Source organism: Cavia porcellus, unplaced genomic scaffold (assembly GCF_034190915.1).
Source record: "Cavia porcellus strain 051 isolate PalLab524CR breed Dunkin Hartley unplaced genomic scaffold, mCavPor4.1 scaffold_2, whole genome shotgun sequence".
Lineage (NCBI taxonomy): Eukaryota > Metazoa > Chordata > Mammalia > Rodentia > Caviidae > Cavia > Cavia porcellus.
In genome coordinates, this window is record NW_026947485.1 from 126,552,651 (window position 1) to 126,573,835 (window position 21,185).

At 43.3% G+C, this 21,185-nt stretch overlaps 1 protein-coding gene across 4 annotated transcripts in view; it reads left to right on the forward strand.

Moving 5' to 3' along the window:
- The window catches only part of Adgrv1 (adhesion G protein-coupled receptor V1), a 526,418-nt gene that overhangs the window by 250,738 nt on the left and 254,495 nt on the right, over window positions 1–21,185 (forward strand). For all 4 annotated transcript variants that reach the window (XM_063245326.1, XM_063245328.1, XM_063245329.1 and 1 more), the window contains 5 exons: window positions 1,150–2,246; window positions 4,756–4,873; window positions 6,708–6,879; window positions 13,423–13,668; window positions 17,927–18,334. In XM_063245326.1, coding sequence (XP_063101396.1) covers window positions 1,150–2,246; window positions 4,756–4,873; window positions 6,708–6,879; window positions 13,423–13,668; window positions 17,927–18,334 — 2,041 coding nt within the window. The remainder of the gene's footprint in view (window positions 1–1,149; window positions 2,247–4,755; window positions 4,874–6,707; window positions 6,880–13,422; window positions 13,669–17,926; window positions 18,335–21,185) is intronic.

Sequence of the window (21,185 nt, forward strand, 5' to 3'; positions counted from 1 at the left end):
TCATTTTACTTATTTTTAAAAATGGGAAAATATGAGGGCAAAGCTACTGTGTTCAAGTACCTCTGTGTGCATATTTATGAGTGCAGGTTGTCCCCTGGTGGAATCAAACGTGGCTTTAGATGAGATGTTATGGGCTGGGGATTTAGCTCAGTGGCACAGAAGCCTGCCTGGCAAGTGTGAGGTCATGAGCTCAAGCCCTGGTACAAAAATAGGGGGGGGGGCGTGGATCAGTTCACTGGATTAGACATCATATATGTGCCATTTAAAAAAGAATTATCCAGATACCATATTCAAGGCCAAAACTTGAAATACCACTGATGACATTTTATAATGCTTATTGCAAAGAGGGCATTGTTTGAAGCTGTTTACGTATACTCACACAGACCCATACACACCCATACACTTCCCAACCGCAACTGTCTGAGGTAGATATTTACACACCCCCTTGCTTGCTGAGGAGGTGGTTTCTAGATCATGCAGTGGACCTCAAGTCACATATCTAAGTGTCAGGGCCCTAACTGGAAACCTGACTGCTTGGCCACTGTCTGAGCATTGAACCATCGCTTGCATGCCGAGGGACAGCCACTTGACAATAGTGATGGGACCTGCCATGTCCTCCTGCATTTGTACACGCCTTCTTTACGTATTAAAAAATAACTATTAACAAAGTCTCTGTGGTCAGAATTAGGCCCATGGGCCAACACCTGCAACTTCTGATGGCATTACTGATTCACAAGAAGAATCCGTAGGATCTATTGCTTCTTCTGGTTTATTCCTGAAGCTTCATGCCCCCATGTAACTTTGTGAGCACACGGCTCATTACTGACACTGGAAGAAGCAAAAGCTTTGCCCCTGGCACCAGTGGATATTTCTAGGTGTCGGATAAGAAAGCTGGAAGCACCTTCCTGCAGGAATCACTGACAGCCTGACATTCCCGATCCCTCAGCAGCTCCTAGGTCATAGGGGGAGAAGGGGGACCTCAGCCCTCCACTCAGCTGTCGTCACTGCAGCTTCTGCTCAGATTTTCCTTCCATCTTATCAATAAGTAGTTTGATGGAGTCTCAAGGGTTACATCCTGTCTAAGGAGCTTCCTTATGATCAACATCTTTTTTTCTTTATAATCAGTTCTCGTGGTTGAATGTTTTTCAGGTCAGGTTTCACCACTGCTGAGATCGAACCGACGGGCATCTTCCAGTTCTCCCCTAGTTCCAGAGCCATCAGGGTTTCAGAGGCCGCACAGCTGGTCCAGTTACAAGTGCAGAGGCTGTATGGGTTCCAGGGGGACCTCATCACCATCTCCTACCAGACAGCCACCGGCAGTGCAAAGCCTGGGGAAGACTTTGAGCTGATTCAGAGCGGGGAAATGTTTTTTTACAAGTTCCAAACAGAGACTGATTTTGAGATAACCATTATTAATGATCAGGTTCCTGAGACAGAAGAAACTTTTTATATTAATCTCACTTCCATTGCAACCAGAGGACTGGAAAAGCAGGATGCCAATTGGAGACCTCGCCTGAACCTAGATTTTAGTGTTGCAGTGGTCACAATATTGGATGATGACCACCCAGCAAGCACGTATGCTTCTGTCCCCACGACAGATGTGGCTGTGGCAGTGAACACCACGCTTATTCCCATAAACACCGACGCCACCACACATCCCGACACAGGCAGGACAGCTGCCACTCCACAGGCAACTGAGATGGTCGTCATTGTTACCGAGGCAACTGGTACGTCTGCCACCCCTGGGAAACCTGTCACCCTCTATGGGACATCCACCCTGCTGGACAAGCCTGACACAGCCAACGGGTCCATCCATGGGACCTTTAGTCTTGGGCCCGCCATCGTGTATGTGGAAGAGGAGACGAGGAATGGCACATTCAGCACTGCAGAAATTCTCGTCCGAAGGACAGGTGGATTTGCCGGCAATGTCAGTGTCAAGGTTAGAACCTTTGGAGAAAGATCTGCACAGAAGGAGCCGAGTGCATTTCCCTTTCAGGATGCTCATGGGCTGCTGGCCAACCGGAGCTGGGCAGCAGAGGAGGAGGACTTTGAGGAGCAGGTGCTGACCCTGACATTTCTAGAAGGAGAAAGAGAGCAGAGAGTGGCGATTCCGATTGTGGACGATGAGGAGCCTGAGGAGCAGGAGTTCTTCTACGTGTTTCTCACAGATGCTCGAGGAGGAGCACAGATTATAAAGGGAAAGGACGAAGCCGGGTTCGCAGCCTTTGCCGTGGTTATCATTGAAGGTAGCTTTGAATGAGGGAGGCAAAATATGTACTTTCACAGTGCAGAATTCACAGTAAGGTCAAGCTGCCTTCAGCGTGAAGGGGTGAATTACTGAAGCCACTCATAGTCTCATTAAAACACTTTTTCCCCAAAGAATGGAAAACACAGCCGTTTCCAGGTGCCAGGCTACAATTTCATGTCCACTAGATCAGAACCAGTTATGCAATCTCTAAATCTGTATTTTTCACAAAACAGGAAAGCTGTTTAAATCCATGTTTTCCACTAGAAAGTACTTAAACACTGAAACATGGTCACCTATTCTACTTTAAAAATCTCATGCTAAATTTTTCAGTTTCAATAATCCTTCCTGAGTCAAAGATCCCACTGAGAAATATTTTATATTTGTGAAGTTGTTGAAAACTGGTATTTATTTATTTTTGATCTACTTTTCACCCAGTGTGGAGACAGCCATTGCACTATTAGATATTAATAGCTTCAATTTTAATTATTTTCAATAGGTTTGTATGTATTCTGTGCAATCTTTTAGAGATTATTTTCTATCTACCTCTGAACTCATACTATATTTCTTGCAGTGTAATAGATCACTTTGTCAAATGTGTTACATTAATTAGGGTAGTGACAAGGCCATTTCATGATTTTTAAAATCCTTCATCATAAATTGACAATTTGTGTGTACTTATGAGATACAGAATAATGTTATAGTTTGTAAATATGATCTGAGATGTTCACTCTAGCTGGTTAATATATTCTCCATCTCAAACTCTTAATGCTGTTTCATGGTGAGAACATTTGAAACTTACCCTGGTCTCAGCAATCTGAAAATGCACAATACTTTGTAATTAACTACTCACCAGGCTGTGACATTGACCTCAAAACATACTTGTAGAATTTGATTCTTTCTAGATTTTATATTTTATCCATTTAGTTATACTTCTGTCATAATTTTATAATCATCCACTCTCTTTCATATCCAATATTTCCCATTCATGTTGCCTACAAATTTACACCAATGAGAATTAATATCATTTATTCCTATTCCTGCAATTTAGAGTGCTATAAATCTGAATTCAACTGTACAAGTTATTGATTTTGATTCATGTTGGCTTAATGTCATCTGCATATTATTAGTTTGGCAGTCTGCACCTCCTCCCTGTTCAGTCATGTAGATGACAGGCTCCTTACCGTGCCCTGCCGGGCATCACATGGACTGTCCCTGACGCCACCTGCAGGCCCTGGGATGATCTTACTAGAAATTTGACTCTCATTTAGCACTGTAGATGTGGCAAGGGAGGAATTCATGCCATTAGGCTGGGCCAGGTGCTATTGCTCTGGACAATCAAAAGAAAATTCGGCTTGTGAGAAGCACATAATCCACATGCAGAGAGCAAATCTCCACCCAGGATGACAAGGGAACGGTTGGTGCCAGGGTATTTGCCATCATAGTCTGGCACTAGGTAATGACAAGGACAGGCCCTCTGGCTTGGCCAAAATGCACATTGGCAGAGGCTTTAGGCAGAGGTGGCCCCTCAAGGACATATCCCTGACACAAGGCTCTGCGTTTGCTTACACTTCAGAACTGGCGAGCAGGCCGGGGGCTGCTGGGTGCTGGTTCTCCCTTACTGGGACCTTCTTGGCTTTCCTTAAATTAATTAAATCTCTACCTTCAGATATTCTCCCTCCTGGAAACCTCAGGCTTCTGGGCGATGGGCACCTGTGTTTTTAAAAAGCTATTTCCTTAGGATTTCACTTATAAGATTGTTTTGCAAACCCAAGCCACCGGGAGCTAGAACAGGGCTGGAGCTGCCTGTGGAAATGTCTGCAGGTTCTGGAAGCATGCAGGTGCTGGCCAGTCTCGCAGTGACTTTTCAGTGTGGTGGCGACCCCGGGCCTGTCGCAATCTAAACACTTTTCCTATGTGATGATTCCTGTAGCCACAGTGTTGCTCAGAGGAGTTTCTCACCCTAGAGGTGCTGGGGACTTTAATAGTTCTGCTTTGTTCTGGGGCAGAGAACTAATGTGCAACCTACATGGCCTTTTTGCTCAGTCCACTCACAGGAAAGGTAAATCAATTAAATCAAATTCACTTATTCATTAGATACTTCCCAAATGCTTACCATATGCCAGGTACTGTTCTTGGTGCCACCGACACAGCAGTCAGTAAAACAGCTGCTGAATGCTGGGACTCAGCTGGGGCGGGGTGGGTGTAGGGCAGGGCTGTCACCAGGTGAGCACAGGCCAGTTCGTGTGTGCTGTGTGGCACCACAAGCAGAGGACCGTGCATGTGTGCCAGGCAGGATTAGGTGTGATGCCTCCTTTCTCCCGGTCTGCTGCCTGCAGTGGTCTGCCTTGGTGTCACCTGCTTTAAATTTGTTCTGTGTAAAGCTGTTTATGGTTGTACTTCCCACCTGGTCCCTGGGAGTGTCTGGTTTAGTACTCTCTGGGATGGCAAGGTCGCAGGCCTTGCTGGGTCACAGCTGCTCACATGACAGCCTCCACTCTGCTTTTCAGGAAGCGACCTGCACAATGGCATCGTGGGGTTCAGTGAGCACTCCCAGGGTGAGATGGAGCTGGGGGCAGGATCTGAGGAGAGAAGACTGCGCCTGGTCGTCACAAGGCAGCCGAACAGGTGTGCACGCACGTGGAGTGTGTGTGCGTGCGTGTGTGTGCAGCGGGTACCCAGGCTCGCCCTGCAGTGTGGTATTCGGGTGTATGCAGCCGTGTGGCAGAGCAAGACACTGCTGGGAAGCAGGGTGGGAGCTGCTGTGCTGGGTCCCAGATGCTCTGATCCTTGGTCTGGGATTTAACACGTTGGCTCTGGATCATAACCAGCGCTGCCTGGAATGATTTCTGCTTCAGAAAGTGTGGTGCAGAGGTCAGATTGAGTTAAGTCCTCACATTATCAGATTTAGTATCCCTTATTTTAGCACATGTTTGCAGTACCTACTAATTACAGTTATGGGGAGCTGGTACATGGATATAATACATCTTGCTTTTTTTCTCTGTTTTTGGTTTTCAACCCTTAGCCCTTCCCCTCTCTCTTCCTTCTGGCTCTTGGTCTCTTTCCCATTTGTAGAAGTTCTAGTTTCATCCTTTTTTCCCTCCAGTTCCTTTTTAAAAATCTCCTTTCCATCACCCTCCCTTGTTCTCCCTTCCTGTTACCAGCCTTGCACTTTATCTAACGTTCAGTTCTTCTATAAGAGAAGAGAAGTGTGTGTCACTCACTACCGTGGTCTCCAGGTGCACCCTTTTACCTACGAATGCTTCAGGTCCGTCACTCTGTGGCAGGCAGTGCTCCATGGTGTATGAACACCTCATTTCCTGCATCCATTCATCTGTTGATGGATGTAGAAGCCATTTCCAAGGTTGAGCTGTCGAACATTTTGCTGCTATAAACATGGATATGCAAATATCACTGTGGGGGTTTATTGTCTTTAACATACTATTCTCTGATGACTCCAAATACATAACCATTATACTCCAAGGAAGAAAGACTTGCGTGTTGGCTTCTGTGAGGTGACAGGTCCTGAAAATAAGATTTGGCATATGAAGAGGAAAGCGAATGGGTCCGGGGACCACAGTCTCTAGGGCTAAAGCCTCGACCACAGTTTTCTGGCTACTTATTAGAGTCTTCTCTTTACAAAATGCAGAAGTGGGAGGGGTAGAGTAAAGATAAGTGGGAGCTTCAGTGTTTAATCATCCTAAGGGCCATCTCCGGCTGCACGTGGCCTTCATGTTTACGGCTCCTTCAGGCGCATCACGTGCTGTCCCAGCAGCCTTCCACTGGGACTAAGATCCTGCACTCACTTCCTTAAACACAGTGCATTTGTGTGGCTCTCTGCAGAGCCAAGAATTGTTTGGCCTAGTAAAGTAGTTTAAGTTAATCTATGGCCCACATTTGGGGTACCAGAACTACTTTCAGATGAACTATACGGGCACGTTGGCATGCTCACCCTGGACATACTCAGTGTGCACACTTGCATGTGCAGATTCATTACACTTTCTCTTTGGGGTGTAAATGTTCTTCGAAAATGTACCTCATCATTTGCACCTTATTTTTACAATGACAACCATGCTGTAGCCGTAATGTTCTTCCTTTAAAGAAAATCGTGTTAAAAGACAAGTGAGAAACATTTTCTTGAAGTCAGGGCTTCTCTCTCATTTTTGTTTCCACATTTCTGGTGTATCAAGGGTAGAGAAATATGATTTGCTTTCCCGTTCCTGACATAGTGTTTCTACACATGTGCATTTGTTACAGAGTAGAGTGTAGTCAGAGAGCGCTGTGTGGACCCAGAGCCTTGCTCCTCCTGGCCACAGGGACAGCTGGTCACTTGCAGCACTGTAGGTGGCAGAGCCGGAGCTGCCTGTGGACGAGGAGCCCAAGCTTGGCAGCTATGACCCATTCCATTTGACTTTCAGTGTCACACTCCCTCACTGCATTCACGTGGATTTGCTTTGTCTAGGGCCTTTGAGGACGTCCAGGTCCACTGGCGAGCCACACTGAACGAATCAGCCGTCATTCTCCAGAAGGAAGGGGTGAACCTGGAGGAAGAGATTCTGTCTGTCTCAGGAACCACGACGTGTGCAGCGGGCCAGACACAGTGCTTCATCAGCCTGGAGCTCAACCCCGAGAAGGTGAGCAGGTGCGGAGGGCCATGCGTGGCATCCTGAGGGTGCCTTTTAGAGCGAGTCACCTGGAAGCCGCTGTATGGAAAACCACCCGGTGGTCCTGTGGAGCTGCTGTGTGGTTAATCTCGGTGACGGCTAAGTCTATGCCCGCACCACAGCTTCTGACTTAGAACGCATTATCACCTTAGGAGTCTTTGTAAATGAGCCAGGCCCCTTTGTCTTATCTGATTCTTGCCATTTAACATAAAAACTAGCCATCTGATTGTGGAAGTTCAAGAGTTCTGATGATGTCTTGGATGTGCTGCATGCTCTGAACAGTGCAGAAGACCACTGCAAATATACTTACTTCAGATGTGACCGTACCTAAGCCTCCTTTACAGTAACAATCCCATAGGTTTGATTTTGTTTTTTCACATTTTTCTACTTGCTTTTTCACCTTTTGAGAATTTCTATAAGAGTTATATTCATCTTTTCTAGGATTTATTAATACATACTTTCATGCCTTCCTGGGATTTTAATAATTTTACTGTTTGCAAAGAGAAGAAATACTTGTCTGTGGTCACCCCAGGTTACATGCCCTTGGTTGTCGTGACTTTGATTTTTGTTGGAGTCTAATTCTCATCCCAAGCTGTTTCAAATGAGAAGTGCCTGTCACCGGACTAGGGTCCATTTTATGACTTCTCTCGTGGCACATATTCATTAGCTTCTTGGTCACTTGGACATAGCATCCAGTGTCCACCACTTAACAGAAGAGGGGTTCAAATTGACTCACAGCTGAGGTGGTTCAGTCTATGGCTGGCTGGCTGGCTCCAAACAGAAGCATCCTGGCACTGGGCCACTGCTGAGCACAGCTGCTCACCTCACAGCAGCAGGAAGCAGAGAAGAAAGGGCCCAGAGGGTGGTGCACCTCCAAATGCCCAGCGCCAGTGACCCCTTCTCATGAAGTTTTTTAGTCACCTATTGATCAGTTCCATAATATCATATTATAATACTGTATGTTCAAAAGCAAAGTTAGAGCTGGGTGCAGTGGTGCACACCTGTAATCCCAGCACTCTGAAGACCAAGGCAGGAGGATCACCAAGAATTCAGGATCAGCCTGAACTACATGGAGGCTCTAGGTTCCTCCCCAGCACCACAAAAACTAAAAGTAAGCTTGACATTCATGTGTTTTACACACTTTACAATGCTGTGCTTCAGTCTTAAAAGAATCAGGGCACAGGTTTTGACAAATAGGATCAGCAATAGGCCTGATACTTTCAATCAGGACAGCTGGGTGGGGGCATAGCCTGGTGGAGACCCCCACCTGGCACCCAAGTCAGGGTTTTTGGGATAATTATAAAAATGTAGCAGTGACCCTACAGAAAACATGCAGGGGCAGTGCATCCTCACATCATCAGGTCAGGTGTGCTAGTGCATGCCGGTAATCTCAGCACTGGAGGCTGAAGCAGGAAGATCCCAAGTTCAAGGCCATCCTAGACTACATAGTGAAGACAATCTCAAAATAAAAATAAACTTAAATGTTGCAAATTTAGCTTAACTGATAAAGAATGTGAAAAATCAAAGTCTGAGGGTTCTTCACTGCCCACTGAGGGGCAGTGGTTTGGATGGAGGAACAGGAAGAGCTCCCCAGGCCCTTTGGCTCCACTTGCAGACGCCCCAGCAGGACATCCAGGGGTGTGAGGTGGGGTGGGCGACCCATTCCCTGCAGCCCTCACACCAAGTACCCCGATACCGGCCCTCAAATGTAGCCCCAGGTAGGAACCCCTGGCACTCTTCATTTCACACCCGGTCCACTCCCAGAGATTCTGACCTCACTGCCATGAGTCTAGGTCTGGGCCCCCAAATGTGTGACAGCACCCAAAGTGGCTCTGATGTGCAGTACAAATTGAGAGCTGTGACCAGGGCCATCCTCTCCCCTCCTCCCACTCCGGGTGAGGGTGAGATTGCCCACCTTGGCTGCTACACCCCTGCCCTAGCCGGTCACTCTCACCGGTCTCCAGTGACCAGAGTGCTGAGAGTCCTGGCCTACAGTTAAGAACTTTTCTCCTTCGGCATCATTGCAAATCCCACTGAAGCAACTTTAATAACTTACTAAATGGTGCACAAGTAACCATCTCACAGTCCCCGGAAGTTCAGTAAGTGATTCTTTGTTTTTTCAGTGCTACTTCTCAGTTCTCTGGAGGTAGACTGGGTTTGCAGAGTCACCTGACATCTCCTAACTCAGCTATCTCCTAACTCATCGAGCTGCTGCCCAGTTGATTTCTTTGATCAAAAATTATTTTAAAGATTGAGATTTGTGCACTGAAGGTACATGACACTTGGGTGGATACCAGGCAAATATGCTGCTACTTGAACACTAGTAATGTTAGAGCTAGAAAATGTTTTTGAATGTCCACTGACTTTTTTCTAGGTTATCAAATGATAGTATTCTATCTTACTTTTCTTGAGTGAGGTTTTCATCAGCTAGCACTTTCAATCACTTTGCCAATGAGAAACTGAAGTTTCAGTATTCAAACCATCTAACCATATTATCCTACGTGAAAACACTTCAGTTTTACCCACTGCGATCCTTGCAAATATTTTCATGCCTTCCTCAACTGTCAACCGCTTATTTCCCAACTGTAGCTCTCCCTTAGTGATTAATTAAAATATCACTTGCTCCATAATGCCTCCCGCAAAACCACCAGTTAGAATTCTTCTCTAAATTTCAGAGGTATTAACTTTACTATGGAAGTTATCAGTGATATGCTATCACATCTCTTGATACATATTTAATCTTGACTCTTTACTCTGGTGTACCTGGAAATAAGAACGTGTCTTTATTCATTTTTGCATTCCTCCTGCCTTTCTCCATAAATAATACACTGCATACTTGAATTACTACAAAGTCATCATGTATTTTCCCTCAAGTGGGATTTTCAGTAAATCAGAATCCTAGAAAGCTTTATTGGGATGTAAAGCTTCTGTCCATATCACAGATGTGAGCCTTTTAATTTTAAGAAAAGGCTTTCGATATCAAAATCAGTTCACACCTGTGGGTTGGGACAAATGTCATTATCAGTCTTTTGCTGACTTGAGTCTTACAATATGTGAGGCATTTGTTTTAAAAGATGAAAACAACTTCCATGGGGTGGAACTGTTGGTGGTGACAGCAGCCAAAGTTAGAAGATTCTGGGGATAGAGATGTCATGCTGGAAGTAGTTTGAAGGGACGTTACCCCCAGTGGTAGGAGGACGGGGCGGGCAGTGGCCATCAAGCAGCCTGGTCTCAGACAAGCTGGAGGACTGCAGTGTGAGTGGGTTTGGGAGGAGCCGGCTCCCTGTGAGCTCACTGTCCCTGCACATCCCTAAAGGGAATCTGAGCATGATAGATACCGTAGCTCAGGGGGAGCACATTGCAGTAGGTGACGTGTGGGATGCTAGCTGTATAGATCCTTTTTCCTAACTAGAGAAATGCTACTCAGCTTGTGTCTGAGCTGCTTCAGGTAAGTAGGAGAGTTCTGTGTTGCTTCTTATTTTCCTTCCCAGTAAAATGCTCAGAATCATAAAGTTGAATTTTCTTCTGTATCCCAAGAAGCTCATGTTTGAGGTATTTTTGCCCTCATTGTCTTCCAGCTCTTAAAAGGCAACACATGGGCAAGGTTAACACACGTTCTTGTTTCAGGAAGAAGAAATTGTTAAAGAGGGAAGAAGCAGGCAGACTGTGTTCTTGTGGAAATAAAATTTTTAAAAACCCCATAAGTACTAAAAGTTCCTACTGTACATTGGAAATATCTTACACTTTATACTAAGTATTATTCATTCAGTTCACATTCTTGTGTCCTGTAGACAGACACCTAGGAGTATAAACACAGAGGTTCTCAGCCGTGGGCGTCGGTAGCAGACCTGGAGATTATGCGGCTCTCCTGCCACAGCAGCACAAGTATTCTAAGCTTTTTACTTAAGAGCCATCTTCATTTTTGGTCAAAGAAAGTTTCCAATTATACCAGGCTTATTCCAGGCATCTTTATGGTACTTAGGGATTTGGGCTTTGGTGCTAGAACCCTTCGGTTCAAATCTTAGCTCTTCCACTAACGAGCTGGGTGAGACTAGACCCGTTATTTAGTGAAACAGCCATCAGGAAGAGGAAACAAGATCAGGAAGAAGAGTTTATCAGTGCAGTTGTTGGCCAGGAATAGGTTCCCCAGGAGCCGAGGCTGTCCATGAACTTAGTCACCACTGTATCAGCACCAGTGCCAGGGGACCTTGGATACTGCAAACGACTCGGAATTATGCCACTGGTTAGCATGGTGTCTCCTGGCCCTCAGGCTTAAGTCACTCTTTGCTCTACTTATCCAGTTACCCTATCTCCAGGCAGTCAGTACTTACTTGCATTTTCTAGTTAAGAAGAATTTGAATTGCTTACCTAGTCAATTAGTGGGCATTATATTAGCAAAACTTACAAAGCAGTGATGGCCAACCTGTAAGAGCCTTCAGTGACCCAGACGTGTGCCGCGGATTCGCCACCCCTGGGATGACATAGTAATTAAGACACATGCTCTTCACTGACAAAATCTGTTTAAACGTAGTGGTGAAACATTTGTTGCAGAAAATTTTAGAAGCATTGAGGTAAGATATTGCTTTTGACTTTGGTTTTCTGTTTCTGAGCCCAGGAAATAGCATTTTCTACTAGTTGGGTCAAAAGATCGCTGTGGAGCACATCTGATCTTGGGGGAAAGGAACCAGCTGGGATGGGTCTTGTGGGGTCTCCAGGCACCTTTAGGAGTTGGGGCTCAGATATGATGCATGGCTGTGAGTTTCTCCTACACTTCAGGAATATGGTTTTTGTAAATGTCTTTGTTTGACTGGAAAGGACCTTTTGTCTGTAGCCTAATTATGTGTGGGCGCCCAGCTGTACGCTCCTAATTTTGGATGGTTCTTTACTTAGATTATAAAATATTCTTTTGAATGTAAGTCATTGTAATAGCACCCTAATCACCATCACAATGAAAAGGAATATTTTACTGGAAGATGAAGACAGAAGTCTCTATTGGAATATAATACACTGAACTCTTTAGTCAAAAGAAGGTATTGTGAACTCAAGCTCACTTGGCTATTAAGGAATAATAGCTCTTGAATATAGTTACTCACACTTTCTCAGGGCTTTAGTTTCTGTACGTGCCAAGTTTAGTGTTTCCAAAGTGGAGACGGAACAGTTACTCCGTATCTCCAAATTTACTGACAGCTGACCAGCAAAATGAAGACTGATCCATGCCGAAGAGAAGCTAAGCACAGTTCTAAAGACAGCAAATGAGAGTAAAGTGTTTATTTTGTAACTTAGATTTGACTTTTTCTTGGATAACACTGAAGGGTTTATTGTATTGTTTCATGACATAATAATTATCATTAAAAAGGTCGAAAGACAAATGATGGATAAGGCCTTTACAGACAGATTAAAAACGATGCCTTATCTTAGTGACAGATGCAACTGAACACACATCCACTCAGCTTCCCTGGGGTGAACTGGGGCGCAACACGGTAGGGACTTTTCAGATGGTTAAGAGTCCGACACTGCCGGAATCGGTGATTCGTGATGTGTTAGGAAACAGAGCTCTGGCTTTTGAAAATACAGTATTTCAGACTGCTGCAGAACATGGGGAAGCTACAACCAGAAGATAAATTTAAGTGTATTTGATACTGAGTTTTGTGAGAGTGCAAAATGTATTGGAGATTACAGAATGAACTGTTATCAATATTTGGTCATATTTTTTATTTAGACTTTTAAAAATGCATGTTATAAAAAGAAAATCTAAACAAACTTAAACATTTTTTTTGCTTGTCTTCAGTGCTGTTCAGCTACCTGTCCTGCCCTGCCTTTACCTGGGAAAGCAGCTGTCATTTGTGGTGTTTTGTTTTGTTTTTAATCTTCACATAAATGTCTACTGGCAATATGTAGAAAACTCTACGTAATGTTACCTTTATACTTCCACTATCGTGCTATGTATACCACTATGAAACTTGATATTTTCCCTCTTTCTTGTGTTTTAAGATCCCCCTATGTTGAAAACACTGAAACAGTCCATTTCTTTCATTCTTTTAAACTCCTTTATAGGCTTCTGTTGTATTTTATTTATTCTTTTGCTTAATATATGTATCAGTAGATATATCTCTGTCTGTCTATATATCTGTATATTTATATATTGGTGCCTCCCTCTCTGTTCTTTCTGCTTTTGCTCTCTTCTGCTGCCATGAACCATTGCCCTGTGCCACACCACCCTGCATAGGAGCCAGCTGATTACAGACAGAAACCTCAAAACACACACACACACACATGCATGTACATATGATACGTATGTTATTTCTGGACACTGATGTAGAGGCATCTAAAATAAGTGTACTTTTCAAGACCAAAAAATAAATCTCATAAGCGTTTAATTCTGTCATGAAGCAGAATCTGTATTACTATCATTATATATAGATATCTAAATTATATCATTTCTTAATTTTAGAACTACCTCATGCTAGAAGTGCAGTGCTAACAGCTGTGCGTGTCTCCTTTTCTCATTGTCAGATGCCCCCTGTTGAAACGCATTATTTCTTCGTGGAGCTCTATGGGGTCACTGCTGGAGCTGCGATCAACAGCAGTGCCAGATTTGCACGGATTAAAATCTTGCAGGGCCACGGAGCTCAGAGCCTCGTTTACTTTGCGGCGGGTTCCCGGCTGGCTGTGGCTCATAAGAAAGCCACACTGCTCAGCCTGCAGGTGGCCAGGGATGCTGGAACCAGACTGACAGTGTCTGTGAACTTCAGCACCCAGGTGAGTGGCTTTGGCTTTTTTCTGTATCTGTGACAAGTGCAGTGGAGCAGAGTAATTGGGGCATTGGTGTCCGGGAGTACCACAGTAATCCTCATCTCATTTCTTACATTAAACTCCATGCTCGCAGCAGGTCATTGTGTTCTTAAAACTTTTTGATTTTATTTTCCTCGGTAACAGGATTGATTGTACAGTGCAGACTATCTTACACAAATCCTTTAAATCTCCAGTGGGTTAAAATGTCTTCAGGACATAACTACATTAAGACCAGAAGCAAAATGCGAGGGTCTCCCCATGGCTTATGTTTGAGCTGTTTGGCAATGTAACCACCAACACTGGTTCATGTTTAGGGTTCTTCACGCCCATCTGCGCATGCAGCCCTATTTTCACGCACACCCCATGAGCAAGTGTCAGGTGAAGGACAGGAAGCCGGTGGGAGCCAGGCTGTTGCCTGCGGCAACAGCACCGCCCAGCACCAAAGTGACCGGAACTGTTGTCCCCAGCAGCGCCGTATGACTTTCTGGCACTAATTTTCACTTTGTTCCAGCAGCAAAAGTCTCAGATCACAAAACAAAAACGTGTATCTGCTGACCTTGAGACGTGGCTGTGGTGATGATAGGTTTCCTAACTTAGTCCCCTTTCCCCAACTTCTGCCGCGCCAGGAAACCCACAGTCTGAAAGCCGTTGCGAAGAGCGATGTCATCTACTCTATTTCAGGATTCTAAAACCAGATGATTTTAGATCTCAGGCTTACAAAATTCTGTTAAAATTACTGTATAGGGGTTTAGAGATACAGCTTGGTGGCTCTGTGGCAGAGTGCTTACTTAACATAAGGTCTGAGGTCCTGGGTTCAACTTTCAGTATCAAAAAGAAAAAAGTAATCAGTGTAGTATGTGTTTAGTTGTGTCCCTGAAATCTCCTTGTAGCATTGCTCAGCTGAGTCACTAAGAGGTGACTCGGATGAGCGGGCCATTCTGTGTACCAGCTGCCACATGGGTGCATGACCAGAGCATTGCAGTCAGGAGTGGGGGTGGGTCTGGAGTGCTCCTGGAGCCCTTGCAGGCAGACAGACTTTTTCTGTGACCATCTATAGCTCAGCTATCAAGAAGAAAAATTCTCAATTGTATGAGACCCTAAAATAAGCTCTGTTTTGCCAAGCCTGGAAGTGGTGTGAACACAGAGACATGTTTTGATGCCTGGTGCATGAGGTTTAGTGGTTTTTGTCAGGGGTGTTAAAGAAAGAAAAAGAAATGAGCAATGATGTATGTTTTATTCTTCCTCTCCTGTGAGGTGTGCATCACGGTGTGTTCATCACTGTTTAGAGTGGAGGGAGGGGGTACTAGAGATGAACAGGTGCAGATGTTGAGACATGTTTATAAACAGTTCACCCACTCAGATGAGATAATTGAAATTGGCCAATAAAAGACTGATTTCTAACACCTCTGTCACTTTCAAGATTCATCATGCTGTGCAAAACTCATGTTATCCCTACCATGTAACTCATAGAGGACTCTCATTTGTGGGATGATATATTTAATGAATTTCTAGATTTCTCTACCATGATCTTTAATTTTATGTATCAATTTGACTGGACCACAGGGTACTCGTGTATTTATATGCTAAACATTATTCATGTGTTTCTGTGAGGACATTTTAGGTAAGATTCATGTTTAAATTAGCAGTCTGAGTGATGGTCCAGTCCCACAGCACTTTTAATGTGTGTTAGTCTCATTGGTTGAAGACCTGAGTGCAGTTAAGAGGCTGACTGTCTCTCAAGAAAAGAGAGTTCTTCTGCCTGGTAGCTTTTGAACTAGAACACTGGCTTTTTCTTTTTTTTTTTTTTTTTTTTTTTTTTTGTCTTTTTCGTTTTTATCGGTACCAGGGATCGAACTCACGACTGCCTGCTTGCAAGGCAGGCGCTTATGCCGCTGAGCTAAATCCCCAGCCCCACTGGCTTTTTCTTCACACTCCATGCAAGGATGGATTTTCCTCAGTCTCAAGTCTGTCGGCCTTAGAGCTGTAACTACAACCACTGGCTTTCTTAGTTCTCAGATCTTCAGGCTTGAGCTGTAACTAAGCATCAACTTTCTTTTTGTCTTCAACTTACCAAGTTACCCTGAAGATTTTAGAACTCTTAGCCTCTTTAACTGCATGAACTTATTGCTCATAATCGCTCTCTCTCTCTCTTATACTCTATTAATTCTAGTACAACACTGATTATCAATTGCAGATTTAGTAGAGTTCTTTTGACAGTTCCATAATACTAATAACATGTTAACAAACACAGTAGACGTGTAAATATGGAATCTGAAAAGTTTACTTTAAATAGAAGACTCCTGTTTCTGGAAGAATGAAATAGATGTACTTTTCCCTACCAAGTACAAACTAAAGACCTTGAGCATTATATATACTGTTATGGTTTGTGTCTAGATGTCCCCTAAAGCCTCATGCAGTCATAGGGTTTGTTCGGAAGTAGCTGAATCTAGATATTGGGATTAATGGTGCTGGGATTAAAAGTGTGAGTGCTATACCCAACCTCTGGCAGATGGCTTGCATATAATAGAAGGGACAGAGAGAGGCTGGTCCTTTCTCCTTATTGTTGCTTTTGCTGTCTTCTACTGCCGTGAATGCCCCACTGCCATGTGCTACCCTGCCTGGGACCCAGCTGATCATGGAATGAAACCTCCACAAACTGGGAGCCTAACAAACCTTTCCTCCTTTAACTTTCAGTGTTGGGTATTTTGTCTCAGTGACAAAAAATGTAACTAGCACATAATGCATATGTCCCAAGGAATAATACAGTGGGACATAAATACGGTTTTCTTTCTGCCTCATATCCTAGATTTTAAAAGGAATCTGTATACAGAAGCACTACTAGGAAAGGATATTTTTAAAAGTCTCTCACAAAATTTACTCTCTCTAGTCAAAGAAACAGAACAGTGGAAGCCTACAAAGAAATAAAACCATTTAAAAGTTTTTTACACTCTGGCTAAATATTCCCAGAAGGTAACTGGCCCCAACTCTACCCATATCAGTGAAAAAGGACTAGAGCACCTAGATTTCTGCCTTTGCTGGAGCCCTCAACCTTTCTGCCAGCATTGTGTATGAGGGACCAAGCAGAGAGTTAGGGCTTTCTCTGTCACCTACTAGTAAAAAGACGAGCCTCAATGTGGCAGAGATCACTGGCGAGGCATCAGAAAGGTACTCACACCTTTCTAACCAGGTATATGACAGTGGGGGCCTAGCTTGGGAGTAGACTCCCACCCCACCTAGCACTAATGTGTTCTTCTCCTTCCCTAGAGGCCAAATAGGAAAACTAGACCACTACCTCCACCTGTCAGTAATAAGCTAATAACTTTCCTTTCCCTGCCAGAACAATGCTGAAAGAAACCAACTGAAGACTTGAAAAATATCCAGGGTCTCAGAAAATAATATACACAGCATCCAGGTTTCAGCTAATCATCCCACTAAGAGCAAAGAAGATCTGAAACAGTATAAAAAGTAAAAACCAATAGATGACAGGAATAAAAAGACAGAAATATTAGAAGTATCTGACACATTTTAATGCAGCCATTCTAAAATGCTTCATTGAGCAATTTCAGGCATTCTTGAAACAAATGAGAACAATACAAAGGCTCAGAAAGAAATCGAAAGCCCCTGCAAATAAATAAGACATAAGAAAGTACAAATGGCAATTTTAAAGCTGAAAAATACCATAACTGAAATAAACTGAGAAATAAGCTCAGCAGCAGAATGGAAAGGACAGAGGAATTAGTGATCTTACACAAAGAGTAATAGAATTGTCCAACCTAAATAGCCCAAAGAAAATTAATCAAAACATTGCACAAGTCATCAGCAACTATAACGAAAACCCTAATATTGTGTCTTGGTAACCTTGAAGGAAAGAAAAGTCATTGTAGTTCTGAAAGAAAGAAGTAGTCAAGGATAAAAATGTACACCATAAATGTACTTCTAAGTTTTTGCAGGGCCATGGTGACATTTCTTCTCTGGTTTTCTTCCTCCGTCCTCTCACTCTGAGGCATCTACTTTTCCTACCTCATTGCTGTGCATTGTGTGTTTAGCTCTCTAATTTATTAAAGAACATTAGGAACAATTTTCATGCTTTTTCTGTTTTGGTAGTACTGTTCCTGCCAACCTTCATTTCCTTAACAGAATAGAATTTGTTTAAGAAGTAAGAGTTGGTTTACAGCAAGATCAGAGATACTAGAGTTTCGCTTCCTTGTTACTGTTTGATTTCCAGGAGTTGGGGCGTGCTGAAATGATTGGCCGGACTCTCCTGTCTCCAGCTGTTTCTGGGAAGGATTTTGAGAGAACTGAAGGCATGTTGCTTTTTGAACCCGGCCAGAGAAACACTGTGCTGGACGTCAACCTGATGCCAGATACCAGACCTTCCAGTACCTTTCCGAAGCGCTTTCAGATTGTGCTTTTTAACGCTAAAGGTGGTGCCAGAATTGACGAAGCATATGGGACCGCCAATGTCACTCTTGTCTCTGACGCAACCTCACAGGCCCTTTGGGAGCTGGCGGAGGAGCTACAGCAGCCCCTGGAGGAGGACACCCTCAGGCGGGTGCTGCATGGCATCAGTGTTAAAGTGGCCACTGAGAGCACGGATGAGCAGCTCAGCGTGGCGATGCATTTGATTGAAAAGGTACAAAGTCCTTGTGCATGTCAGCTCTCAGTCCAGCAAAATTCAAATTCCAAGCCAAAGGCCCCACTCTGTTATAATGTCAGTTGCTGCAAAATGATAAGGTTACATTTCTGAACATGAACAGAACACACTATTCTAGTGCTGTACTTTAGTCGAAAGGTGATGGGTGCCTGGTTGACACTTGAGTCTAAAACCTTGGGATTCATGAGTTACACAGGTCAGCAGGGTAGACACCCCAAAGTCTGAAAAGAGCCACAAGAGGGTAGAAGCTACAGGTTCTTGCTAATTCTCCAGAAACTGGCTGATTATCATTGCCAGCTGATTCTGCTCCTCAAGTTCATGAAAAGAGGACTTGATGGAGCGTCTCATTAGCATAGCCCTTTCCTTTCCAATGCCACGATCCAGGAGCACTTGTCATCTTGTTGTCTCCTGCACATTGAAACTTTCATAGGCAAGATAAATTATGGAATGACTGGTAGTTTCAGATGTTTGGTTTGGCATGAACTTAAATTACCAAGTTTTATATTAAACCTATTTATGTACACTTCTGCAAATGATGGAGTTAACTAGAGATATAAGAATCTAAGGACGTACATAAAAAAGAAAATACTATTAGTAATTATAATGTTTTATTACTTAAGGAAAGGTGGTTATTTGGTAAATATTTGTAGGAATTTATTTTGGGTTTTTGTATCAAGACATTTCTTTCAGGGTCTGGTACTACACACCTACAACCCCAACATTTCACAGGCTGAGGCAGAAAGATTGCCATGAGCTTGGGGCTGGTCCAGGCTGCATAATGAGTTCAAGGACAGCCTGGACTATTTATAAAAAAAACTTTATTTCAGAGAGAGAGAGAGAGAGAGAGAGAGAGAGAGAGAGAGAGAGATTTCTTTTCAGTATATCTATATTCAAGTACAAAAAGGATTTGTTTGTGTACATATGAATTATACTTCAGTTCTTTCATTGTGACCTCTACATATTTAAAATATTTGCAGTGGGGTTTTAAATATTTTGACTATGTCATTTACTATATTTCTTCAATATGATGTTTGAAGGACCACAAAAAGAGACTTTGCAAGTAGAGAAGGCAAAGTCATACCAAGTGTGTGTGAAGCTAAGAGAAGTTCCTGCTAGTTCTTGCCGAGCATGTTTAGAGATAAGAACTTACTCCAGGAAATACTGCTACTTTAATTTCCTAATGAGAAAGTGCCAGGGACCCATACCAAGTTGCTTTTGGCCAACAAGACAGAACGTATACAGGGCAACCACATTTAGGTAAAACGGAGAATGTTATTTCAAATACCTAATTTGATTTTGTTTTCTTTGTAAGCTTTACAGAAAACTTTATTTCCTCTGAAGATGCATAAAAATTTGAATAACTGTTTAATCCCTGAGTCACAGCCTTTAATGCTTGCTCTTTGTCAGTACCTAATGTGTATTGTGTGTTCAAGCATGGCAAATGGGTCGGGGAGCATTTGTGCAAAGATGTGTGTAGTTGGAACATTATTTTGGCATTGCTGGCCATAATAACAGACGATGGGACAAGTACGGCCTGTAAGAGGCCCTGGGTAAATAGATCCTGGTGAATCCATGACATACGGTCATGTGCAGTGGTGGGCCTGTAAGATTACAGAGGAGCTGAAAGTTCACTGTCACCTGGTATTTTTACTGTGTGTTTTCTAGGTGTATATGTGTTTAGACACAGAAATGCCCACCGCTGTGTTACAGTAACTGCACCACGCGGTAGTGACACACTGTACGGGCTTCTGCCTAGAAACAGCAGGTTACACTATGAAGCCACGGTGTGTGGAACTCCCCCTTGTAGGTTTGTGTAAGTGCACTCTGTGATGTTCACACCAGGGTGAAGTGGCCTTGCATTTCTCAGAATGTGTCCCCATTGCTAAGTGATGTATGACTGTGGGTTATACATATACATTTTTGTCCACATTTTAGACTTCATTATATCAGACTAAGGAACAAACAACAGAAAACGTAATCACATGGAGGGAAGGTAGTGAAATTCAGCAATAAAGAGTGCTCAGTTGAATTTGAATTTCAGTAAACAACAAATAAGTTTTGAGCAAAAATAGATCACAATTAATTAGTTGGGACCTACAATGTATAGCAAAAAGTTATCGTTTGCATATCTGAAATTCAAATTGAGTTAGCTGTAGTTTACGCAGCCCTTGTTCGTATATACCATAGGAGATGCATATGCACGCTAACCTCAACCTCAGCAGTGGGTGACAGTGAACCTTGTAGAGACCAAGTGCCTGGATTGCTCATGACATCATTGTCTGTCAGTTCTGCTCCTTTCTGAGCATGTACAAGGCCACTGTATGCGCTGTTACCTGATGCTCAGCTGCTGGGGCGACTTGCTGTGTGCCCTGCTGGCTAGACTTACCCCATGCTGGTAAAATTTTGCTCTATGAGATACTATCTTTTTAGTAAAACTGCTTCATATTTATTTCATCTTCCCCCAGGTTCTAAATTCTTTGACAGAGAACTTTTTCTGTTCTTTTCACTAAGATCTCAAAAAAATCTTAGTATTCTACACACTAGACTAGAAGTAGCTGCTTATTTAGGTTGAAGTGGTAAAAATATTGTACTAAAGTCAACAGCTGTAAATGATTGCCTGTAGATATTTTCTAGATAAAATTAGTTGTGTCTTTAGACAAATCTTTGTATGACATCATATCCTGTCCTCTGATTTTCCCAGGTCTGATGCAATAAGAATTCTTTTTAAAGCTGTCATTTGCCCCAATAACAATATGAGTCTTTGAAAATCCTTATGGGTTTGCTATTCTAATTCTTAGTTTCATTGCATTCTGCCTCCTGGTTATTAAAG